Source organism: Callospermophilus lateralis, chromosome 4 (genome assembly GCF_048772815.1).
Source record: "Callospermophilus lateralis isolate mCalLat2 chromosome 4, mCalLat2.hap1, whole genome shotgun sequence".
Classification (NCBI taxonomy): Eukaryota; Metazoa; Chordata; class Mammalia; order Rodentia; family Sciuridae; genus Callospermophilus; species Callospermophilus lateralis.
Genome location: NC_135308.1, coordinates 99,701,498 through 99,723,197, shown reverse-complemented (window position 1 = coordinate 99,723,197; position 21,700 = coordinate 99,701,498). Strand labels below are relative to the sequence as shown.

At 33.6% G+C, this 21,700-nt stretch overlaps 1 protein-coding gene across 1 annotated transcript in view; it reads left to right on the top strand.

Annotated features, from left to right (window-relative positions):
* The window catches only part of Cpne8 (copine 8), a 198,158-nt gene extending 178,339 nt beyond the window's left edge, over nucleotides 1-19,819 (top strand). The window contains exons 17-20 of the mRNA XM_076852766.1: nucleotides 4,092-4,194; nucleotides 5,888-5,945; nucleotides 10,756-10,829; nucleotides 18,543-19,819. Coding sequence (XP_076708881.1) covers nucleotides 4,092-4,194; nucleotides 5,888-5,945; nucleotides 10,756-10,829; nucleotides 18,543-18,731 — 424 coding nt within the window. The 3' untranslated portion in view covers nucleotides 18,732-19,819. The remainder of the gene's footprint in view (nucleotides 1-4,091; nucleotides 4,195-5,887; nucleotides 5,946-10,755; nucleotides 10,830-18,542) is intronic.
* Nucleotides 19,820-21,700: the final 1,881 nt, after the last annotated feature.

Genomic DNA, 21,700 nt, shown 5'->3' with positions numbered 1-21,700 from the left:
CACATAATACTAATCATAATATCTACCAAAGAAAGAAATATTTTACCATTGTGTTGCAAATTGAAAGCAAGTTTGAAATTGGAGAAATAATTTTGGGGGCTTCCATATAATGACCTTACTAAGTGCTTAATATTTATTATGCTGTTTAAATTTCATTAATTAATAACAGTAGAGAGAAAATATGAAGGAAATTATGTGTAGGTAGGTATGCGGTTTGAATAAAATGTAGTTTTAACTATCCCATGATTAATCACAGTTTCTTCTTGGCTATGGTAACACATTTCCATTCTTATTTTTTCAAAAGTTTTGATTCATCTAAAATTTTATATCAATTTTAAATTTTCTGAGATGAATATTATGTACTGGTATATTTTTAACAACTTAATACTTCAAAAATAAATATACCAGTGAAAATATCAAATATATTTCCAGACTACCATAAAATTTCTCCATTTTCTTCACTTGACATAGATATATTCATTGTTTCCTTTTAGCCATTTGTTTCCAGTCCCTAATAAATTACTTGTTTTGAGGCACTATCATTTCTGTTTTTAAAAGAGGGATCTAGCTGAGTGTGGTGGCACACAACTATAATCCCACAGGCTCAGGAGACTAAGACAGGAGGATCACAAGTTCAAAGCCACCTCAACAACTTAGTGAGGCCCTACGCAATTTATCAAGATCCTGTCTCAAAATGAAAAATAAAAAGTGCTGGGGATGTGACTCACTGGTTAAGTGTCCCTGGGTTCAATCCTGGTACCATAAAAAAAAAAAAAAAGAGGAATCTATCAACTTCTATTCTACTGACTTTTTTTAATATCTTTATTTTATTTGTATGTGGTACTGAGACTCCAACCCAGTGCCTCATGCATGCTAGGCGAGTGCGCTACCACTTGAGCCACATCCCCAGCCCCTCTACTGACTTTTTATATTTATTTTTTCCTGATATTGAGAACATTGCAGAGTCTAGATAATCAGTCAAAATTAATTTTCACTTTTCAAAAAAAATGACATTTTTATTTTGGAATTTCCAAATTAATTTATAGAGTGTAGTCTACTTTATTTCTTCCATATGATCAATAATAATAAAATCTAAACAATCACTATTGAGCCCGTGCATTATCTCAGTGCTGCAATATGGATTATTTCTTTTAATCTTCATAATAACTCTAGGAGATTACAATAGTGTTATTGTTCCTATGGTACCGATAATCAAGTGGGTATGGTGAGTGGCTAAGTGTGATGGAGCTAAAATTCCAACCTAAATAGTCTGACTTCAACTCCAGTCTGTTCTGACATCTTGCCTCTTCAAACCTTTTTGTCACTGCTACAGAGGTAAAGACACAAAAGGAACTGAATCCCGGCTACCTATCATTGTGAATGTATTTGGTCATTTCATTACACAGGCAAAAGTAGTTTGGGGTGATGACTTGTTAGCATAAAATTTATGGTTCCTTTGTTTTGAAATATTTAAACGTATGCATTCCTTTACTGGATAGTAGGAAGATTCAATCCATTGTATAAATCATAACCGAGTTCCTTAAGTAAAACATTCCTGAGCCTGTTTCTTAACTTGTCTTCATGCCCTCTCCATTCCTGTGAACTAATAATAAGTTGAAATAATGTTTCACAAAAATGAGCCAACAGTTTCTGAGCTTTTATGTGAACAATTCTAGAAACTTGGACAGAAACTCCAAATAAATATGTTTAAGTTCCACAACCCTGACAAAGCTAGCTTTTCTCTCAGATTGACGATGGTAATATTAATATGTTTGAGAAAAGGCAGTGAGGTGACTTTTAATGCAAGTTTTAATTATGCGTTTACTGAATGATTCATCATCAGGTTCTGTTAAGGAACAAGCTTCCTTTAAAATATGGTCTGTTCTGCCAGTCATGTATCTGTGTCACCTCCTGGAAGAGGAACCAGGTGTGGCCAGCATAGGCTTTCTACTTCATACATTTCTGTAGCATATTAAGTACATATTTAAGAAATACTAAGTAATACTTTAAAAATAAATGGCTAAATTAGAAGAAGTGGTAGTACAACACTGTATTTGTATAAAATTTAGATTTACTTACAAAGTGGAACACTATACCACTGCATAGGGCAAATGCCATAGAAACAATAAATAGTTTTAAAAGATTGTCTTATGCTGCTGACTGTGATAAAGACTCAAATGGATTGGATGCTTTTATATAAAATAATGTAATTTATTCTCAGGTCAAATATATTTAGTGGTGGAAGGAACCACATAATAAAATGAGTGCATCTTTCTACAGCATAAGTTTTCCTCAAAGTTAAGAAATATAAAGCATTAGTACAATTGCATATATACTATAAGTGCAAAATTCCTATGCATTTGTAAGATAAATAACAAATTTAAGAGAAATTCCCAGTTTACTCTGATCTGCTTCAGTTGCTCTCCCCTAAGAATGGGGAGAATATGAATATGATCTCCTCTTTGACATATATACTGATGAATCAAAAGAAAATCAGCTAAGTTACTTGAAGTGGTACTTTTGATGTCGACTTAATATTCAATTTTCTGTATTATTTTTGAATCTGGTAAAAATTTACCACTACTATTTCTAACCTTCCTTTAATTACACAAAAGGTAAAACTCCCATGTTTCAGAATTAGGGCTAGTAAGAATGCTTTTAAAAATGCTACTATTTAAATAGTAAAAATTGAATTCCTGAGTGTTGTGAGATTTCATAAAAATATTAAGAGAGTAAGTTCCTAACTGCTTTGGATTGTTTCCCATTGGTTGTAGCACAATCAAATTAATGCACCTTCCTTAACATCCAGCATCAGTTGTTCATATTCTCTTCATCAATCCAGAAAGTTACCCGTCATTTTATTAGAAGCATGCATACATATTAGTTTCAGTAGCACCGAAGAAACTAGTAAATATATATTTTTTATTCATATGGTTGCTAACTCTCCAGTCCAAAAAAAATACTGTTCACTTGGATGATGTGCTATTTGTCTGTCCCGCAACCTGTTCAAACAGGATCCTTTGTGGTCCTTCAGATTGGAAGGGATTTCATTGGTCAGTCAATGGAATTTTTTTTTTTTAATTCAGTGACTCTGATAATTTTTTAGAAACTTGGGCCATAGTTTTTCTGTTCACTATATGTCTCTTACAAGTACCGGTGAGTGTTTGCTTGTTACTGGACATGGATTGCATACTGGTCAGGCACAGAACTCATAAAAATTATCTATTTGACAATATTGACTATGAATCTAGAATGAAGAATAGGAAAAGAAGAAATATAGTAAAATGTAGCAAATTCATAAAATCTGCCTCTAAGTTATTATTTGGTGAGAATTCTGATAAACTTTAAGCACTAGAATGTAATTATTCTACATGTAATTTTTTCCATATTATAATTTTCTTCCCATTTTCATCAATTACGTGTATTAAGAACTTGAACTGTGGGTATGTCAAAAGGCATTTCTTCTATTACATTTTTTTATTGAGGTGAAATTTCTATTCTATAAAATTAACCATTTTAAGGTGTACATTTTAAAGGTATTTAGTATGTTCACAATGTTTGTGCAATCATCACCTCTATATTGTTCCAAACAGAAATCATTTTATTATTATATTTATTTTATTATCACATCGAATTTTATTATATATTGAGTACCATACATACAATTCTTTATTACTTCATCCAACAATATAGAGATGTGTTATTATCTGATTTTTCAAGATAACAAAATACAGTTCAGACAGCTCACATAATTTATTGAAGATCATAATATGTTGCTTAGTCAGGGCAAGTCTATTTCCAAAACCCTTGTGTATCCCATTGTGCTAAACCAGCCCTCATCTTAGTAAAATTTTTATTAAAAACAAACTTCTAAGGCATCCGTATATTTTTGTGTGCCAGCAGGCACTAACGTTGGTGTTATTTCAGTGTGTTATTTCAGAAAAGTGTTTACACAAAAGTTTGCATTGTGCAGACTTCTAACATGTCTAAATATTTTCTCAAGATTAAAAGGTTTGTTTACTGTTGTTATTTAGCAACCATCATATGGAGATAGAATGTTTTATTTACCATAATATTCCTTAATTTTACAGATATGCTTCTTCTGTGAAGGATGGTTCCCAGTATTTTGTGCTCCTGATTGTGACAGACGGTGTTATCTCTGACATGGCTCAAACCAAGGAGTCCATAGTTAATGTGAGTAGGGATCTGGAGTCTTGAGCTAAGGAATAGCATGGGGCCCCTTAGGTTGAGAACAGAATCTATTTTAGGTGACATAACAGTGAAATAATATGCCCATACCTTTGCAGCAGATTGCATTCTTAACCTTATCCAGGTAACTCATGTATATCTTTACCATTGATCCATAAGAACACGTCTGGGTAAATAGTTCAACTGGCACAAAATTCTTGCCTTGAAAACAGAAAGTAGCAGTATTAGCTTAATGTGCGTTAGTGTATTTACCTCTGTTAGTTGATACAATTGTATGCAGTGTTATGACTTGTAAAGATTATTTCTTAACATTTGCATTCCAGTTACAGAATTGTGCTGTCTAATTCTATAGAACTGGACTTGATTTAAAAACCATCCTCATTTTAATTCTTAATTGTATGTTTAGTTTTTATTACTATATATTTAAAAAAATTTTATAGTACTGGGGGTTGAACCTAGGGATGATTTACCACTGAGCTACATCTCCAGTCCTTTTGATTTCTCATTTGGAGACAGGATCTTGCAATCCTCCTTCCTTAGCCTTCCAAGTTATTTTGATTACAGGCATATACCACTGTGCCCAGTTCTGTTCTAAATTGTCTATAGAAGTCTTTATTTACTGGATAATAATCTATTAAATCATACCCACTTTTACTCACCTTCTATACCTAGGCTTAGCAATGATTGGCACAATGTAGACATTTAATGAAAAATTAGTTTTAATAAAAACACAGAGAAATATAACTGTTTGGTGTAAGAAAAAAAAGTTACATGTGGGGAAAATCAAATGCTTTATAGATTTTCTTAGAAAAAACAAACAAACAAAAAAGTGGTAAAGGCAGACAAATTTATGTTTATGTGTTTTTAACTAGACATGCTTGGAATTTATCTATTTCCTTGATGCTTTCATCAGCGGCATTAGTTTGCACTTTAAAATATGGACTTAATAATTTAGGTTTTAACTAATTGGACATGATGCACTGAGAAACAATTATTCATAATTTATTGACCTTCAGACTGAAAATGTGTTTGCTATAGAGTGCCATCTATCTGTTGCTGGATCTCACCTTCTTGCCATTTAAATATTTAAGGTGATAATATAAATTAAGTAATACAAATGATGGAAAAACATCAAACATTCAGTATCCCTCACAATTTCCTGGATATTTAATACATAAATTAAGAATTCTGAAAATTATTTTCTATAGTGATCATTTTTTTTTCCTCATTTACTGTGAAAATGTCTTTTTCTAACCTTTGGTATAAATGAAGTAAAATATGGTAGTACTATTTCATGAATCTGGCAATGATTTGGTCCCCCCCATCCCTTAGCAACTGATAGATCCAGGGAGAAGAAAGAAAATGAAAAACCAACTAAAGACACCCAACATCAGCTTAGAAAGATTTGGGCTGAAAATAGCAATGAAAGTATATGTTCCTTGGTTTTGTATAGAGCTGGTTATTCCTGAAGAATGCTCTACTGGGTTAGCACACTTAGAGAATTTGGAAAGGATAAGAGTGGAATCAAGTATATCATTCTATTAATAATTTGGGATACGTTTAAAAACTGTGTTAACGAACATCTGTGAAAACATCAAATCAAACTCAGAATATTATTTTCTTCTTCTTAATAACCAAGTTTCTCAATTGAAAGCTAATTGTGTTATTTTTTCCAAAGGCCTCAAAACTTCCAATGTCAATCATTATAGTGGGTGTTGGACCAGCTGAATTTGATGGTAAGTAGTAAAATTGCAATAGCATTCCTTGGAAATCTAATGAGTTTGATATGCCAAGCTCATAGACTTTTATTGTTTTTTCCTTTGTAGAAGGATGTGGTTGTTTGGGTTTGGATAAAATTTCCAGGTAGACATAAAAATAGACAGTTCGTGATGATGTCTGTTAAGGTAAACAAAGTAAAAGGTACTGTCTTCCAAATAGGACATTCTCTCCCTAGTTTTCAGATTAATTCAACATGTAGCTTACCATATCATTAGCGATAGTTTATACCTCAAAATAATATTTAAGACTGACAGGGTGATAAATTGAGTTTTGGTTCCCGAGGCAAAACACATTCTGAGTTCACTAAAAACCTTTAAGGATGAGTGCTAAATTAATAAATCATCAAGTTGTGAAAAGAAATGTTAAATAAGCATAATATTGTTAATTTAATAAGTTTCCAGACCCTGGCTTGTTGATAGACATTAGATTTATAAATAGAGAAGTGCTGTCATGTGAAAGAGCAAAGTAAAATGAATTGGAACTGACCAGCTGAAATTTAATGAGACCTTAGATGATTATGCTAAATTGGCTCATGAGTGGTTTTCTTTGTGGACCCCGGCCTCATTCAAATGTCAATTAAGTTACAGGTGTTTTGTAACTAGTGATCTGGGTAAACTAGGCATAATCTATTTCTAGTCATCTGGTGAATTCCTTTTAGGAAACTGTGCTGAACAATAGCATGACCATAGAACATTCACCTGGTTCTAGTATTTTTATTAACAATGGCTATTTATTTAGCTCGGGATTTTGGAAATGAAAATACTTTTAGAATGTTTGGAACCATCCTTGGTAAGTAATGGTTAAATTAGGCACATATGTGGCTCATTTGAGTATGATTATGACCGGGTGATTCTTGTTTAACCAACAGACTCCCTGCCTACGAATAGTGCTGATCTGTCAGTCTCTGATACAGCACAAGGGGCAAAGCTATCTGGCTGACTCTGGATTCCCTTAGATTTTTTGCTTGACTGATCATCCTTTTCATGATCATCATCTTACAGTTTCTAAAGCAAAAGTCATTTAGTCCTGACTGCTACTGTTTCTGCTAATATTTTCTCTCAGTGTTTGCATCAGCTTACATAGTACTTCAGGCGTGAATTTGAAACACCTCTCTGGAGCTAGGAATGCCTTCTTTTCCATGCTTGTGCACCTGATAACGTGCAGTAATCAGTGATGGACTGTGATTCACAAACATTACTGATTGCTAGACTAAACTCATTTTTTCTTCAGCTATTGTTTGCTTTTAGCTCTAAAGGATTCACCACTCATGGGTACATCTCGGGTCTCCAGACACCTATAGAATTTTGCTGTTAAGTGTATGACCTCCGTGATAGTCAGCCTCAGTCCTTTCTTCTTGTTCAAGAGCCCCCACACATGGTGCATAACTACAAAGCACTTTCCTGATATTTTTGGTCATGTATTTCTATGAAGAACAGCAGGTGCAACCATCTGGACACTACCCTCATCCCACAGCCATATCTATTTATCTTCTTTTTTCTTTTGTTCCCAATGAATTTGTTATGTTTTGAGGTATAATTCATCATTTCCCTCCCTGATTCTGAACTAATTGGAAAAAAAATATTCAGGCATCACTCGGACCAGCATATTAGCTTATATTACCAGCAATGCAGAATTTGAGATATGGAGTTATCCTGTGAACAGAGTTGGACTTTCCATTACCTTTAGATTAAATGACATCATTATTATCTGCAGATCTCCTGATGGGGTAGAGCTTTCGCTGGTAAACATTCCGTAGGAGAAACTACATTCATTCCAAGGATAGGGGAAGTCAAGTTTATTTCTTTCTCCTAATCTTAGTAATACTATGACTCACTCCTTTTTCAGCATGTGGTTGTTACAGATAGAAAGGGAAGTTACCTTCCCAGTAGAATCCCCTCCAGGAAATTAGACTGAAACTTTCCCTGGGGAACATGTGAATATGGAATTAGTATCACGCAACACCTGGTTTCTATTTTCTCCAGAAAGAACTTTTAATAGGATGGAAAACTTTCAGGATACTCAAGAGTACTAGAAAAGTCAACTATCCTGTTAGGAAACAATAATGCATAATATAGAAAAATCTCTGACTTACAGTCAAATTACTGCTATCCTATCAGAAGAGCCTCTCTTGGAACTTTGAAATCTACCATAGAATAAATTTACATTTCATATATATAATCCAGCAAAGTAAAGACTGAAATCCAGATTGCAGATTATATCTGTTAATCACATAAGTCTACATCTACACAGTTTTATTCAGAAAGACATGGTTGGCATGAACAAGAAATGCAAAATTTTCTATCTGTTCTTGAGAAGAGAGGAGATAAGAATAAACTATTAGATTAGTGAATATTCTCATTCATTTATACATATGTGTGTGCAATGTGTATGTGTGTGTGTGTGTGCGCGCTTGCTCAGGATTGAACTCGGGGCTGCTTAACCACTGGGCTACATCTCCAGCTTTTCTTATATATATATTTTATTTAGAGACAGAGTCTTGCTGAGTTGCTTAGGGCCTCGCTAAATTGCTGAGGCTGACTTTGAACTCATGATCCTCCTGCCTCAGCCTCCCAAGCCAACGGGATTACAGGCATGTGTCACTGCACCCAGCCATTTCTATATTTTAATAAGAATAGTTTTAAATGCTCTTTGTAATTTTCCTTGGTGACTTTCCTCTCCAATATAAAGCACCTTCATTAATAAAAAATTATTTCTCCAAATATGGTTTCTTTATCCTTAAAAGACAGTCAAAGAGTAAACTTAAAGCGGCATCTGGCCATCAGCTTTGATGAAAGTCGGGGAAGGAGTAAATAGAAAGGATTCTAAATTCATTTTCTCTCATGGCTAGAAAGAAGTGCAGGTCTGTCTCTCCTGCACCTCTTTCTAGGCTGGGATACCTGTAGGGAATGGGACTCATAATCTCTGCCCCCTTGAGAATAAGATGGTCTGAAAACTTGAAGAGTGGATGTGGCCCCTCACTAGTTGCACACCATCCCTTCTCCTTCTCTCAAATGCAGAGCCTCCAGCTCTTGCTGCCTGAAACCTTTTAACCCAAAGGGCACATTGAAAAGTAAGATATGCTTAATAAGATCTCATCCTTATATGGATTACCTGAATTACTGTCATTGTCTTCATTAATGATAGTGAAACAGTCTCAAAGACCGATAGATATTTAGAGGACTGTGGAAGGTGAGACCTAGATTATCACTGGATTCTTGTTTCCCATTTTAGAGTGAGCACAGGGTAATTATTGTAGCTTATTAATATATTAGAGAATAAAGGGGAATTTTCTGTGATTGCTGACCTGTCACTATCAATGTGCAGTTGCTTGTTTTGCACTGGGGATTGAATCCAGTGGTGCTATACCGTTGAGCTACATCCCGATCCCTTTTTATTTTTTTTACTTTGAGACAGGGTTTCACTAAATTGCTTAGGTCCTTGCTAAGTTGCTGAGGCTGGTCTCAAACTTGCAGTCTGCCTGCCTAAGCCTCCCAAGTCACTGGGATTATAGGTGTGGCCACTATGCCCAGGTACAATGTGCCATTTTGTCTCAAAGTAATAATGAAAATTATGAAAGCTAACCTAGTTGAAATAGGAAGTAAGTATTGAAAATATTTGAACATCATATTTATATCCTAAGAAATCGAGGAGAAAATATAGGTCTTTTGTATTTTAAATAAGTTCATTAACTTATTATTGATAATGTATACATCTTACAAAATTATGATTTGTGTAGTATATCTAAGCAAATTGTTGAATGCTTGCTGTCTGATGTACGTACTAGTGTTACTTCAGCGGAAACTTTGACTCACAAACATATATAGAAAGATAAAATTGAAAACAATGTTTTTTAACTCAAATACATTATCCAAGGACTGAAGAAAATAGTGAAGAGGTGGATTGTATTCTGACTGAGCATTATTTTGTTTTGGGGGGTAAAGAGGCAAACATAATTGCATGTGGCTCTCTGGAGTCTGGTGAATGTCATGTGTATACAAAATGAATTATAAGTAATAGAATTATACTTTAAGTACAAATTAGCATCCCTCATGTAATTAATTATTTAGAAAATTCTCACTGAAAACTTAATAAACTCTGGAAAATGTTCTTAATCGCAGCATGGCATTCTGTGCCACCAGCTGCCCCATTATATCACAGCATTTCCAAATACCAGCTGATCTATGCAATGCTGAAATTACTTCTTCACCACCACCAACAACAACAAAACAGACTTTCTAAAAACCGAACTATCCAATCAGTATAAAAACTGATAAAATGTCACTTTATTTTGTAATTTATTTATAAAATAAAAATTGGGCAACGTGGACATATAGCTTTGTTGTAGTTCCAATGAGAATGCAGTTTAACTTGGCATCCAGAATTCTAAAACTGCTGCCAAATTTCTTAAATTGGAAAGAAAAATTAAAATTTAATGGGCTAATATTACTTGCCCAATCAGTCATAAAAGCATGTAACTAAAGTTTAGAACCTATAGGAGAGAGAGATGGACCCAAAGACTGTTCCTGAATGTACTGGCTCTGCCTATCTGAAAGGGCCATTCAAGGTCTTGTCTTGCTTTTATCAAAAAGTGCTGTACTCAGTCATGTTTTGTGGGAGAAATAAATGAAGAGATGAAGGTGGCAGGCTTGCTGTTATTACATAGAACATATTGCTGTGTACATATATATACTGATGTCTTACTGTCTATAGTTTTAAATTTTGATAAAAATATACTGAATAAATCATTGATTGTATTTTATTTTTAAGCAATGGTTGAATTGGATGGTGATGACGTAAGAGTCTCCTCCAGAGGAAAATATGCCGAAAGGGACATTGTGCAGGTAAGAAACTAAGCAAAAATTGCCAGGTGCAGTGGTGCATGGTTGCAATCTCAGTGGCTGAGGGGAGGCTGAGGCAGGAGGTTCATGATTCCAAAGCCAGCCTCAGCAAAAGTGAGGCACTAAGCAACTCAGTGAGACCCTATCTCTAAATAAAATACAAAATAGGGCTGGTGATGTAGCTCAGTGGCCAAGTGTCCCAGAGTTCAATCTCTGGTACCTCCAAAAAAAGAAAGAAGGCGGGGGAGGAACTAAGCAGAAATTATGTTTTGTTCATTGTGAAGAGCCCACGTCTGCTCTAATTTAAAATAAGCAACTTACTTAAATTGAAATCAGAAATTTTAGGTTCTGTTTAATTAAGTTGGTTATTTCTCTGTGAGATGTATATTAAGCACTTCTCTTCCTTCAGGTTCATTGGTATAAGTGGATCTACTAATAAGTGTTTTTCCTACTTTACTATTTTCAGAAAACATTATTGTGACCTTCAGTAAAATCAGAAGCTAGAAACATAACAGTCTTTTAAACTATGCCTGTCTATTCATTCTTTAGTCCTCAGGAAAAATTAAGTGTTTTAAAACAGCTAATATATATCCAGATTAAGTAAACATAGTAAAAAAAGTGCAAATAAAATAGTTACAAAAAGATTATAATTATTGTCACATTTCGCCTATAGATTATGGTGAGGAAAGTGGAGAAATAGATCTTAAAATTGCATATATGTAATATGTGTGTATAAAATATATAACAATATATGTTTTACATATAGAACATATGTTTTACATATAGAATATGTTAGAATTAAGAAATAATCTACTTTATATACAAACAGATGAAAAACTGTGGTATATATGTGTAATAAGAATTGTAATGCAAAAAAACAAAGTACATATATAAAGACATGAATTGGCGTGAACATACTTTATATACAAAGATATGAAAAAATGTGCTGTATATGTGTAATAAGAATTGTATTGCATTCTGCTGTTGTGTATTAAAAAAAAAGAACTGCTGACTACTGTTTGGGGAGTAAATAGAATAAAAGCATTCAATAATCAAAGATTCAGTTAAAATTTATAATTGAAAGCAAGGAGTTAATTCAGCTAAACAGTTGCATGTTTTAGAGTGTCCATACTTTTTAGGTTATGCAAAGGGGAAAAGGCTGTGAAGCACATCTTTTAACTAGGAAATGAAGAGTGTCTTAGTATTATTTAAGCACAGTATATAGAAGTTTTTGGATGAACAAACAACGGACTTCAGTACTATCTCCAAAATAATCAAACTTATATATTTACCTATTAAGAGAATATAATTTGGAATCATTCAGAATTTGGTTCAAATCCTGACTTGTGATAATTGGATAAACTCTCAAAATTTCAGTGTTCTGCAAGGTAAATAGCATTGTGAAAATTAAGTGAGATGACTTACATAAAATATATTTCTGAAGTAGAAGTCACTAAAAACAACAAAAATGATTAATATAGTGAAAGAGAAAATAATGTCAGTTTATAATCAATTTATGAATATGATCATGTAAAGAGTAATAATGTTCCTAAAGATTAAAAAACACTTTTGCATTAATTAGTAAAATTGAATTTTAAAACAGAAACAACCATATAAGTTTTTTTTAATAATTAAATATGATTTAAACTTCCACTCTAACATAATTGGTAAAGTAAAAAGCACACAGATATACAATAAATGATTGTAGACTAAAAGCATCTGAGAAAGATGACGTGTTGATGTCATCTATTTAAGAATCTCATGGTGTTTTTTCATAAACATATAATTATTCACCAACCTCATCAGTATAATTATAAGTCCAAGTAATTACACACTTTATCTAAAAGCTTTCTGTAATGTCCGGCTCACAGTTTCCAAGAAATTACATTACCAGAGGGAAGTATGAATTTGAACTCATTTAGAAAGTGTCATGTTGCTCTTGTAATGCATTGTTATGAAATTAGCAAGGGACACCTTATATCTCATAGTTCCTTCTAGATGATGCTTGAGAGAAACTTAGAATACTACTTCCTCCACCAGGAAGTCGCCAAGATTGTTCATATCACTAAGATTTTCTTTAAAAGAATTGATATGGGAGTGAAAACAAAGAGTTATGCTTGCTTGCATTTATAAAAACAATGTCCTTTATTATGCAACTAGTCTCTCAGTGGATTTACTCCATTGAGTAGAATATTAAGATAGGACCCATATATCTGTGAAAGTACAATTTTGACACTATCTTGAAAAAGCCGGTAAATCTCTAGTGGCCTTTGTTTCATTGTGTGTGAACTCAAGTTTCTTCGTCTTTGCTCTTCCCATGATGAGTGTCAGAAGAAGTAACAACATAAAATACTTGTTGCCTACCGGCATAGACACATGTTAGTGTAATTATTTAAGTTTCCTGTTCTTGAGAATCAGAATCCTTATAACTAGACCTTCAGTGATACTGGGATTTCCAAAGGTTTTGAACACACCTGGGGATACAGGCAATGACTTGAAGGATTCTGCCACAAAACGCTAAGCCAAAAGAGTAGAGCATTCTTAGAGACGTGGACAGGAAATTACAGTATAGCCAGCAAATGAGGAGCCCCCTAATGACAAGGGACATCTTGTTTTACATTTCATCATTCAGTTAGGGAGATTTTATGCACTCTTCCTAATTTCACAGAGATGTTCCTCAATGGGGATTGACCTTTTTAAAATAGTAAGCAAGCCAAACATTTACATTATGTTGAAGAACTGGCATCTTGTCTCACATCTTGAATAAGGTTAAATATTCCACCTTCAAAGCAGTCCATGTTCTCTCAGCCTTTGTAAACTGTTTTAAATGAGTTATTTTCAAGAATAGAAGCATTTTTGAATATTTAGAATATTGGGGTTGCAGGGGCACATCTAGGATAATATTGTCAATCTTCCCTTAATATTGTCCATCTCCTCTTAGCCAGAAAATATCTATAAACAAACTAACTAAACTATTACCAGAGAACAGGGTCCATTTAGACTCCTTTATTTTTTTTTCTCTTCTTTCCATTTCTTACATTTTGAAGCTAATCATGTTAAATAAACCACAAATAAAGCAGATTTCTCTCGTAAACAAACAAAAGCCTAGGACTACAAATAATATGTAGTCGAGGTTCAGCAGAGAGTCAGGGAGTCAAGGATAGTAGATTGGGTATTTTTACATCGAATCTTCAACAGCTTCTTCTCATAGTAGAAATTTCTAACTCTGACATGCTTTATGTGCTGGTCTTGGTACAGCATTACATAACTCCCTCCTTAATTAGCTTTATGAAACAAGTACTTGGATTACTATATTTTACAAAAGAAAAAAAAATGTGTTCAATTTTCTCTTGTCCATAATCACACAGCTAACAAGAAGTGGAATCTGGATTTAATTCTAATATATCTGATTGTAATATTCTGAAGTATTCTGTATAACTTTGATTCTAAAACATCAACATAGCATTTAAGAGTCTCTATGATCTGACCCCAGTTTTCCTCTTCAGCTAAATACACACACAAACATACTAGATTTTATGTAGACAAATTAACTGTACTTGTACCACATAATTTCATAATATTTACTCTTATTCTGTTGTCATTTTACCTCTGATGTCATTTGCCTCATCTGTACTGATGGAAATCTTCCATTTTAAAATTTCCCTCTGTCTTACCCTCACTCCCACACCTGAACTAGTTTCCTCTTCTTCACTTTGTTCCCGTATCATCTTATATCCTCCTAAACATGCTAGTTCCTTTTTGCCTACATTCTCTTGCACATAAAGAAACTGTGGCCTAAGTTGGGAAGCTAAACAACTATGCCAGGTTGCTTAAGTCATAAATTGATAGGTTGAGATTTCCAACACCATTCTGATTCCCAAACCTGTGTTCTATGATAATATGCCTACTCCCTTAAAAAGCAAAATTCTAAACATTATTGGGATCTATTCCCTTTTTCAGATTCCTGTAGTAGATAATGGGTCAGAGTTGGATTAATTTAGGTTCAAATAATGACACTTGTTACTGTCTGAGAGGTGAGTTAATTAAACCATCTTGAGTTTCAGTTTCCTCTTATGTAAATTTAAAATATGGATAGACACTTGTGAAAATTAAATGAGGTATTATACTAAAAATCCCTTAGCAGAAGTCCTTCCACTGAAGAGTTGCTCAGTAAATACATTAATATCAATATCAATTATTATCTTCGGCTAGCGTGTTGGCACAGTCTGATGGGGAGGCACTTGTTTGTCACTATTTCAAGTAGCTGTACCTTGACTCATGTAGTGAATCTCATGTGTGATTATGTCTCATTGCCTTGAGATTCAATTTCATATTGAATCTCAATTTCATAAACAGTAAGCAAGATGAGTTCCTGTGGTTGTTATTCTAAAACTTAAGTGAGTTATTTCCTCAAGTCAATATATGCAAAGGCTTTTTATTTGTTTGTTTGTTTGTGCTGTGGATTGACCATTGTGTATAACTCAATGCCATCATTGCTAGCTGCATGCAGTTGCTGACCAGCATATCATTTCCTGAAAAATTATATTTAAATCATATTTTCCATTAAAAGGAGAATAATAACCTTGAAGGCTTAGACTTGAAAATCACTAATGGAGCTCTGCACAGTAGGAACAATCAAACAAAATTGAGCAGAACAGCAACTAAAAGCCCATTTGCCCAAACTAATTCCAACTTGTTTTCACAAACAGGCAAAGCCAGCCATTAGAGCAGCCATGTGGAATGTTTTCCTTATACTTGTGGATTTTGAGAAAAGGATGTAGAGAGTATTAAGGATACCATATTTGTATAAAGTACAGAATGCATTTATTGATATTTATCATATGAATGTAATAAATTATTGAAGAGTGAAAATTTATCTATTTATTTATTTATTATTTAATTTGAATGTTTTAAGGGTCCAGCTGAATTCATGGTCAACCTGCAGCCACAAATGTGTGGGAATTTTTTTGAACAAGAAGTCCCCAAGTTGAGGACTCAGAAATAAGGTTGAAAGAGAAAATAAAGAGACTGGCCTGAGTAGTTGAGTAGGAATCTCTAATGGTAGAAGGCCATGATCCATCTTCCAAGAAAAATGAGGGCATATTTCATCATGAAAACTATAGAATATGACACTAATAAGAAGTAAAGGAAACGAAGAGTCATTTGCCATTTTCATTTCTCACTTATAGAGTGGACTGAAAAATTGAATATTCCTTTGGAAAAGATATAGATTATTTAGGTTAGTGAGGAGAAAGTTCCCAACTTCTTTTTCTACTCCCCACATATATGTAGGATGAAATGTGCTTCTGTGGAAGACAGTGACTTGCTGGGACAGCGATTCTCAACCTCAGGCTCAAGTGGCACATTACAGTCTATGACCCCAGCTGATATGCCTAAATTATATGAGATATATATTCCCATGCTTGGTTGAAAAGTAGGGTTTCTTTCTTACCCATCATTTATAAGGAGACTTTACAAATCTGTATAAGTGTGTGAGATCTGAGAACAGTGGCTGGGAACCTGTAGTTGTGACATTCTAGAGAATCATAAAAGTTTGAAATGAATTTTAATTTATTTCAATTTTAAAAATCTATAGATCCTATAACACCTGCTAGTAAGATGAAAAAAACAAGTGTTCAACATACCAAAATTCTATGAATTACTTTTTTAGATTAGTTGCTATTGTACTTCCATTTGAGAGATATAAAATATAATAATTTTTTATTCTCAATGATTGATATGAGTGTGAATAGAAAGCTGTTGAGAAAAGCCTCATATTTAAATTGATAACTCAATGAATGAACAAATGGGTGAATAGTATTAGCAATGATGATAATGATAACTATCACATATGGTACATGTTATGATTGAACACTGTCTTAAACAATTTATATGTTAATTAATGTAATGCAACTACCTAATGAAGTAGATGATATATATATATATATATATATATATATATAATAGTCATTTTATAGAAGAGGAAACTGAGACAACAGTGGAAAATATCTTCCCAAGTCCATGCGGGTAATGAGTACCAAAATCAGGCCTCAAACCTAAGAAGTCTAATTCCATAGTGTGTGATAATAAAGGGTTAAAAGATAAGTTTCATGTCCATGGTATGATGAGAGGTAAAGAATCAAACAAAACTAAAAGACCAAAGTTAAGGTAAGACACATGCAGATACGATCTCCCCTTTTTCTAAAGAAATATCCATTGTTTTCTATTTCCCGAAATGAACATATTAGCTACTCGTTTTCAAAAAACCAAACCTTTAAAGAAATAGTTTAAAAAATAGCTATATGTATACTAACTGTATCAACATTCCTAAATGTTAATTTGTAAAATTTCATGACTTTTAAAGTAAGAATAAAATACCTGTAACTGCAATTGTAATTTGTTCCCTCTTAATCCTTACCTACATTGATTTCTATTTTCTCACTGTTCTAATTGAAGTTTTAGAGAGAATATAAACTTTAACTTTTTTTTGTCACCTCTCTACTTTTTTGTTAAAAATGTCAAGTCTTGTGCATAGCTATATAATGTGACATCACAAAAGTTCACATCCTCCCTGTTCTCAGCTGAATTACGTTCACTGTTAAGTTTTTCTTACCCTGACTTAGCTACCTTTAGGGGTAAAAGGAAGATGTGTCACTTTTCTATCACACTGATTTGAAATCTGCTCTGAATTTTCCTCCTAACAGCAAAACAGGATAACATTTTAGTGACAAAGGTATGCTTCTGCCTGTAGCGTGACTTCTTTTTTTTTTTTTTTTTTAGTTTTATTTTTTTAGTTGTATATGAACTCAATGCTTTATTTGTTCCTTTTTTTTTTTTTTTTAATGTGGTGCTAGGATTGAACCCAGTGCCTCACACTAGTGACTCAAGTTTTTTACCACTGAACTACAACTCCAGCCCAAACATGACTTCTTTTAAAGAGAATGGAGTAAATTTCTCCTTTTAATAGACAGCTTTCACTTTGTTACAGACATTACACCTGCTATTTGATTTTTCAAAATCTTAACTTGGTTTACTGTAGCAATGTGATCATTTTGTGTTTCCTAACAATAGTTGTTTTTTTAATTAATTTATTTGTTCTAATTTGTTATACATGAGAACCGAATGCATTTCAATTAATATTACACATATAGAGCACAATTTTTCATGTCTCTGGTTGTACACAAAGTAGAGTCACACCATTTGTGTCCTCATACATGTACTTAGGATTGCTTAATGATATATATATTTTTTTTACATTGAATTGAGTAATATTTGTTCCTTATGCTGCATTGAGTAATACTTTGGGATCAGAACTGAATTAGACATGTATTTACTCCACTTGACAGGAAACTGAGCCCTGAAGAGGTTACATGTTCCATCCTTTGGGGACATCAGGCTGGATATAGGACTCAAAATTGTAGAACACATGTAGCAACATAATCAGTGTGTCAGGACCAAGTGGCATTAGTTTTGCAGGAAAAAAAGAAAAGAAAAGAATTGTATCCCTTTTTAGATAAAGTATATATTAAAAGCATTTGTTTACTATTATAGTTGCTTATAGTGTATCAAATATTTTTAAATGTACTATCATCATTCATCTCCTGGTTATCCTGGGCTTCCGTGACTCTCCTCCCACCAAATGTTTACATGTACTGATTTTTGTCTTTTATAGAGATTATGAGCCTACGAAATAACTTTCTTTTGCCTGTGTTTTAGTTTGTGCCATTCAGGGATTACATTGACAGAAGTGGAAACCACATACTGAGCATGGCTAGACTGGCCAAAGATGTCCTGGCCGAGATCCCCGAGCAGTTTCTCTCCTACATGAGGGCCCGAGGAATCAAGCCATCACCCGCCCCTCCCCCGTACACCCCACCTACACATGTGTTGCAGACACAGATATGACTGTGCCCCTAGATGCTCATGTTACCTACACATCAGTCAGAGCTGCTGAGTCAATGCTTTGTGCCTGGTGCTCTGTAATGAACCAGGGATCAAGATACTTCTCTCAGTTTGGTTTCAGCAGTACTAGTTAACGTGCTTTCTTGGATCCAAAATTAATTCTCTTCCTAAACCAAAACTGTAAATATGGTTGTTGCATGAGCAACAGAAAAAAAATGTTTAAATGCTTGAAGCAAAGTACGGATGTCTTCTCTGAATCTTTAATTTTTTTTTTTTTGACTGAACAGCTAATTTCCAATGTATTGTTGGGAAAAGCACAAACTATGTTTTTAACTCAAATATTGTCCTCGACTGCTATATGTATAGGAGAGCAGTCTCTCTGTATCAATGTTTACATGTTACTACTTTTTAAATTTCAATACTTTTATAACTGTTCTTAAGAATAAGAGTTTTGAATATTGAATCCTTTGTCTTCTAAATTGCAATAGTTATAATCACAAGAGCAATATCTCTTTGAATGACTGTCTGGACAAATACATTTGCAAATAGGGAAAGAAGATACTCTTGTATTTCTCAGAAACTGAATTGTCTTAAGAAGCCACATCTGCTTAGTAATTAATTTTTCTGCAATGTTTGCCAAGTATGGGAGTTTAAGATTAGCAGATGTCTATCCTATAAGAACACAAATTTTTCCGGTTCTAAATTTAGACAGCATTCAGTTTATATTTTGTAACGCTAAGTAGAAGTAATAAAAAGTCAAACATTGTGAACTGTAAATGCACAGAAAATACATTATGTAAAAAGTAGCATCCTTATATTATAATGCTGTTTAGAAAGACTAAAAACCAAGACTATTTAACTATGAACCATGTAGCAGATGTTTTAAACTTTGTATTCCATTATATCTTGTCTAGATATTTTAATTCAAAGGGATACTGGCTCTCTTGATTGGAATTCCTTGTTCTCACCATTCCACTTTGCCACACAGGGTGCACAGGCTGGAGTCTTTTGTGAAATTCCCAGTTCAATATATACAACTATGTGACTTAGTGCACAACACATTTGTGAAATAAACTACTCCTATATACTGATCTGCCTGTCCACAATTAATTGTAAAGTTTTTGCATGTACAGTTTTTACAAGAATTAAAGTTTTGTGAAGTTGTGTCTAAATTAAAGCATTTCTTTAGAACAAATGGCCTTAAACTCTCACAGAATTCCTGGAAATGATTGTGAATTGCCTTCAAAACATAGAGAAGTGTTTTTATTTATTTTTCTTTTGTGTCAACAATGTAACTGCTTTATAATAATTTTTCCTTACCTATACCCTATTTAATACCAGGTTTATTTCTACTGTATGTGGTTCTCTTTGTTCCAACTTGACCTACGGTGACTTTTATAAGCATGAAACTATTTTACTGAAAAACAAACAAACACATTCATCCACATATCTAACAGAATCAATGGTATATAACTGTAATATTAAATTGTCCATTTTTAAGTCTGTATTAAAATCTTCAAAAGGATAACTATTTGCTCTGTATGTTTCATGTATGGGTGACATGAAGTTTTATGCTTTTCTCTACTCATCTCAAATATTTATGCCAGTCTAATTTATTAACCTGCAGATTTTTTTATTTACTTTCATTCATCCTTTCAAAAAACAAAAAAAAAAAATAAACATGATCAATATTTTCTTCTTGTCAAACATCAGTTACTTTTCTTTGGACTCACCAGAAAAAATAATGCACATGTTCTCATCTAAATAATAGTGTACACAGACAAAGTGGGAATAGATGGCCAGGAAAGGAGCAATCTCAATTACAAATCGTATTGTATGTGTGGCTAAGAATAATCAGAAATATATGTGATGCTACTTCTCTATGTAAAATTACAAAATGTCTAGTATTGTCTCTTCATTGGCCAAATGAAGAAACTAAGACTGAAAGGATTAAGTGATTTGTGTAAGGCTAATCAGATAAGAGCTCATTGCTATTGTGAAAATATTTGTTTATACTCACTTCAGTTTCTGAGTGGCTATTAGGTGCTGTGCAATGAAAAAATTCCAGGAACACCTTGCATAAACTCAAATGCATGCTAGTTATTGCATCTACAAACTAGGTATTGGGAAATTCAGACATTAGAAAATGAGCAACAAGAAAGATATATATTGAGAGATGAATAATAGATCCAAGTCATCCACTCTACTACAGAAAACAAATTCCAATCTAGGAATGGGTGTCCTTGGGAATCTCCAGCACTTTCAATGTTGTCCTCTTGATAAAAGCCTCAAATTACCATTGTATCTCCACAATGCATTCTTCACCTTATATTTAGTCTTCTCCATCATCTGATCTTGCCCACTTATACCAATTCCCATTGCTTCACAAAGAGTATTAACACTGTCCAGGCCTCTGATCCCTTTTTCCCAACAGACCTGGATCAGTATGGAATCCCAGTCATAATGCCCACACTGCTTTTGTTGGGCCCTCTCCTAATGTCCACTTAAAATATCATTGGCATTTTCCAAGTCAAGCCCCAACTCCTCTAAACTGTGTTCTTTTAACCCCAGCCCATAGTAATGAGTCCTTTCTATGAATTAGTCTTCACAGTGCATCTTAGTATAATCATTACCTCAGGTTATTTATAAACTATGTACTTCTTATGAGGCATCTTGTCCCATCATCCTGAGAGAACATGATTTAATGGCACCTGGATATAGATAAATTTCTAAGTGTTTCCCAGTTTAATATGTAACTAGGGTGTATAACTGCTGCAATTAAAGATTATATCAGATGACTCAATCACTATATTTAAAGGCCTCTCTTCCTGAGCATGGCACATGGAGAAAGAGTTGGGTGTGAGTCTAAATGTTGGTGTCAGGGAAGGAGGGCACTGGGAGCAGGCCTGGAGCATAGGCTATTTTGTTTCACATGCTTAGTAGAGTTAATTAGCTGGACCCTTGCACATTTT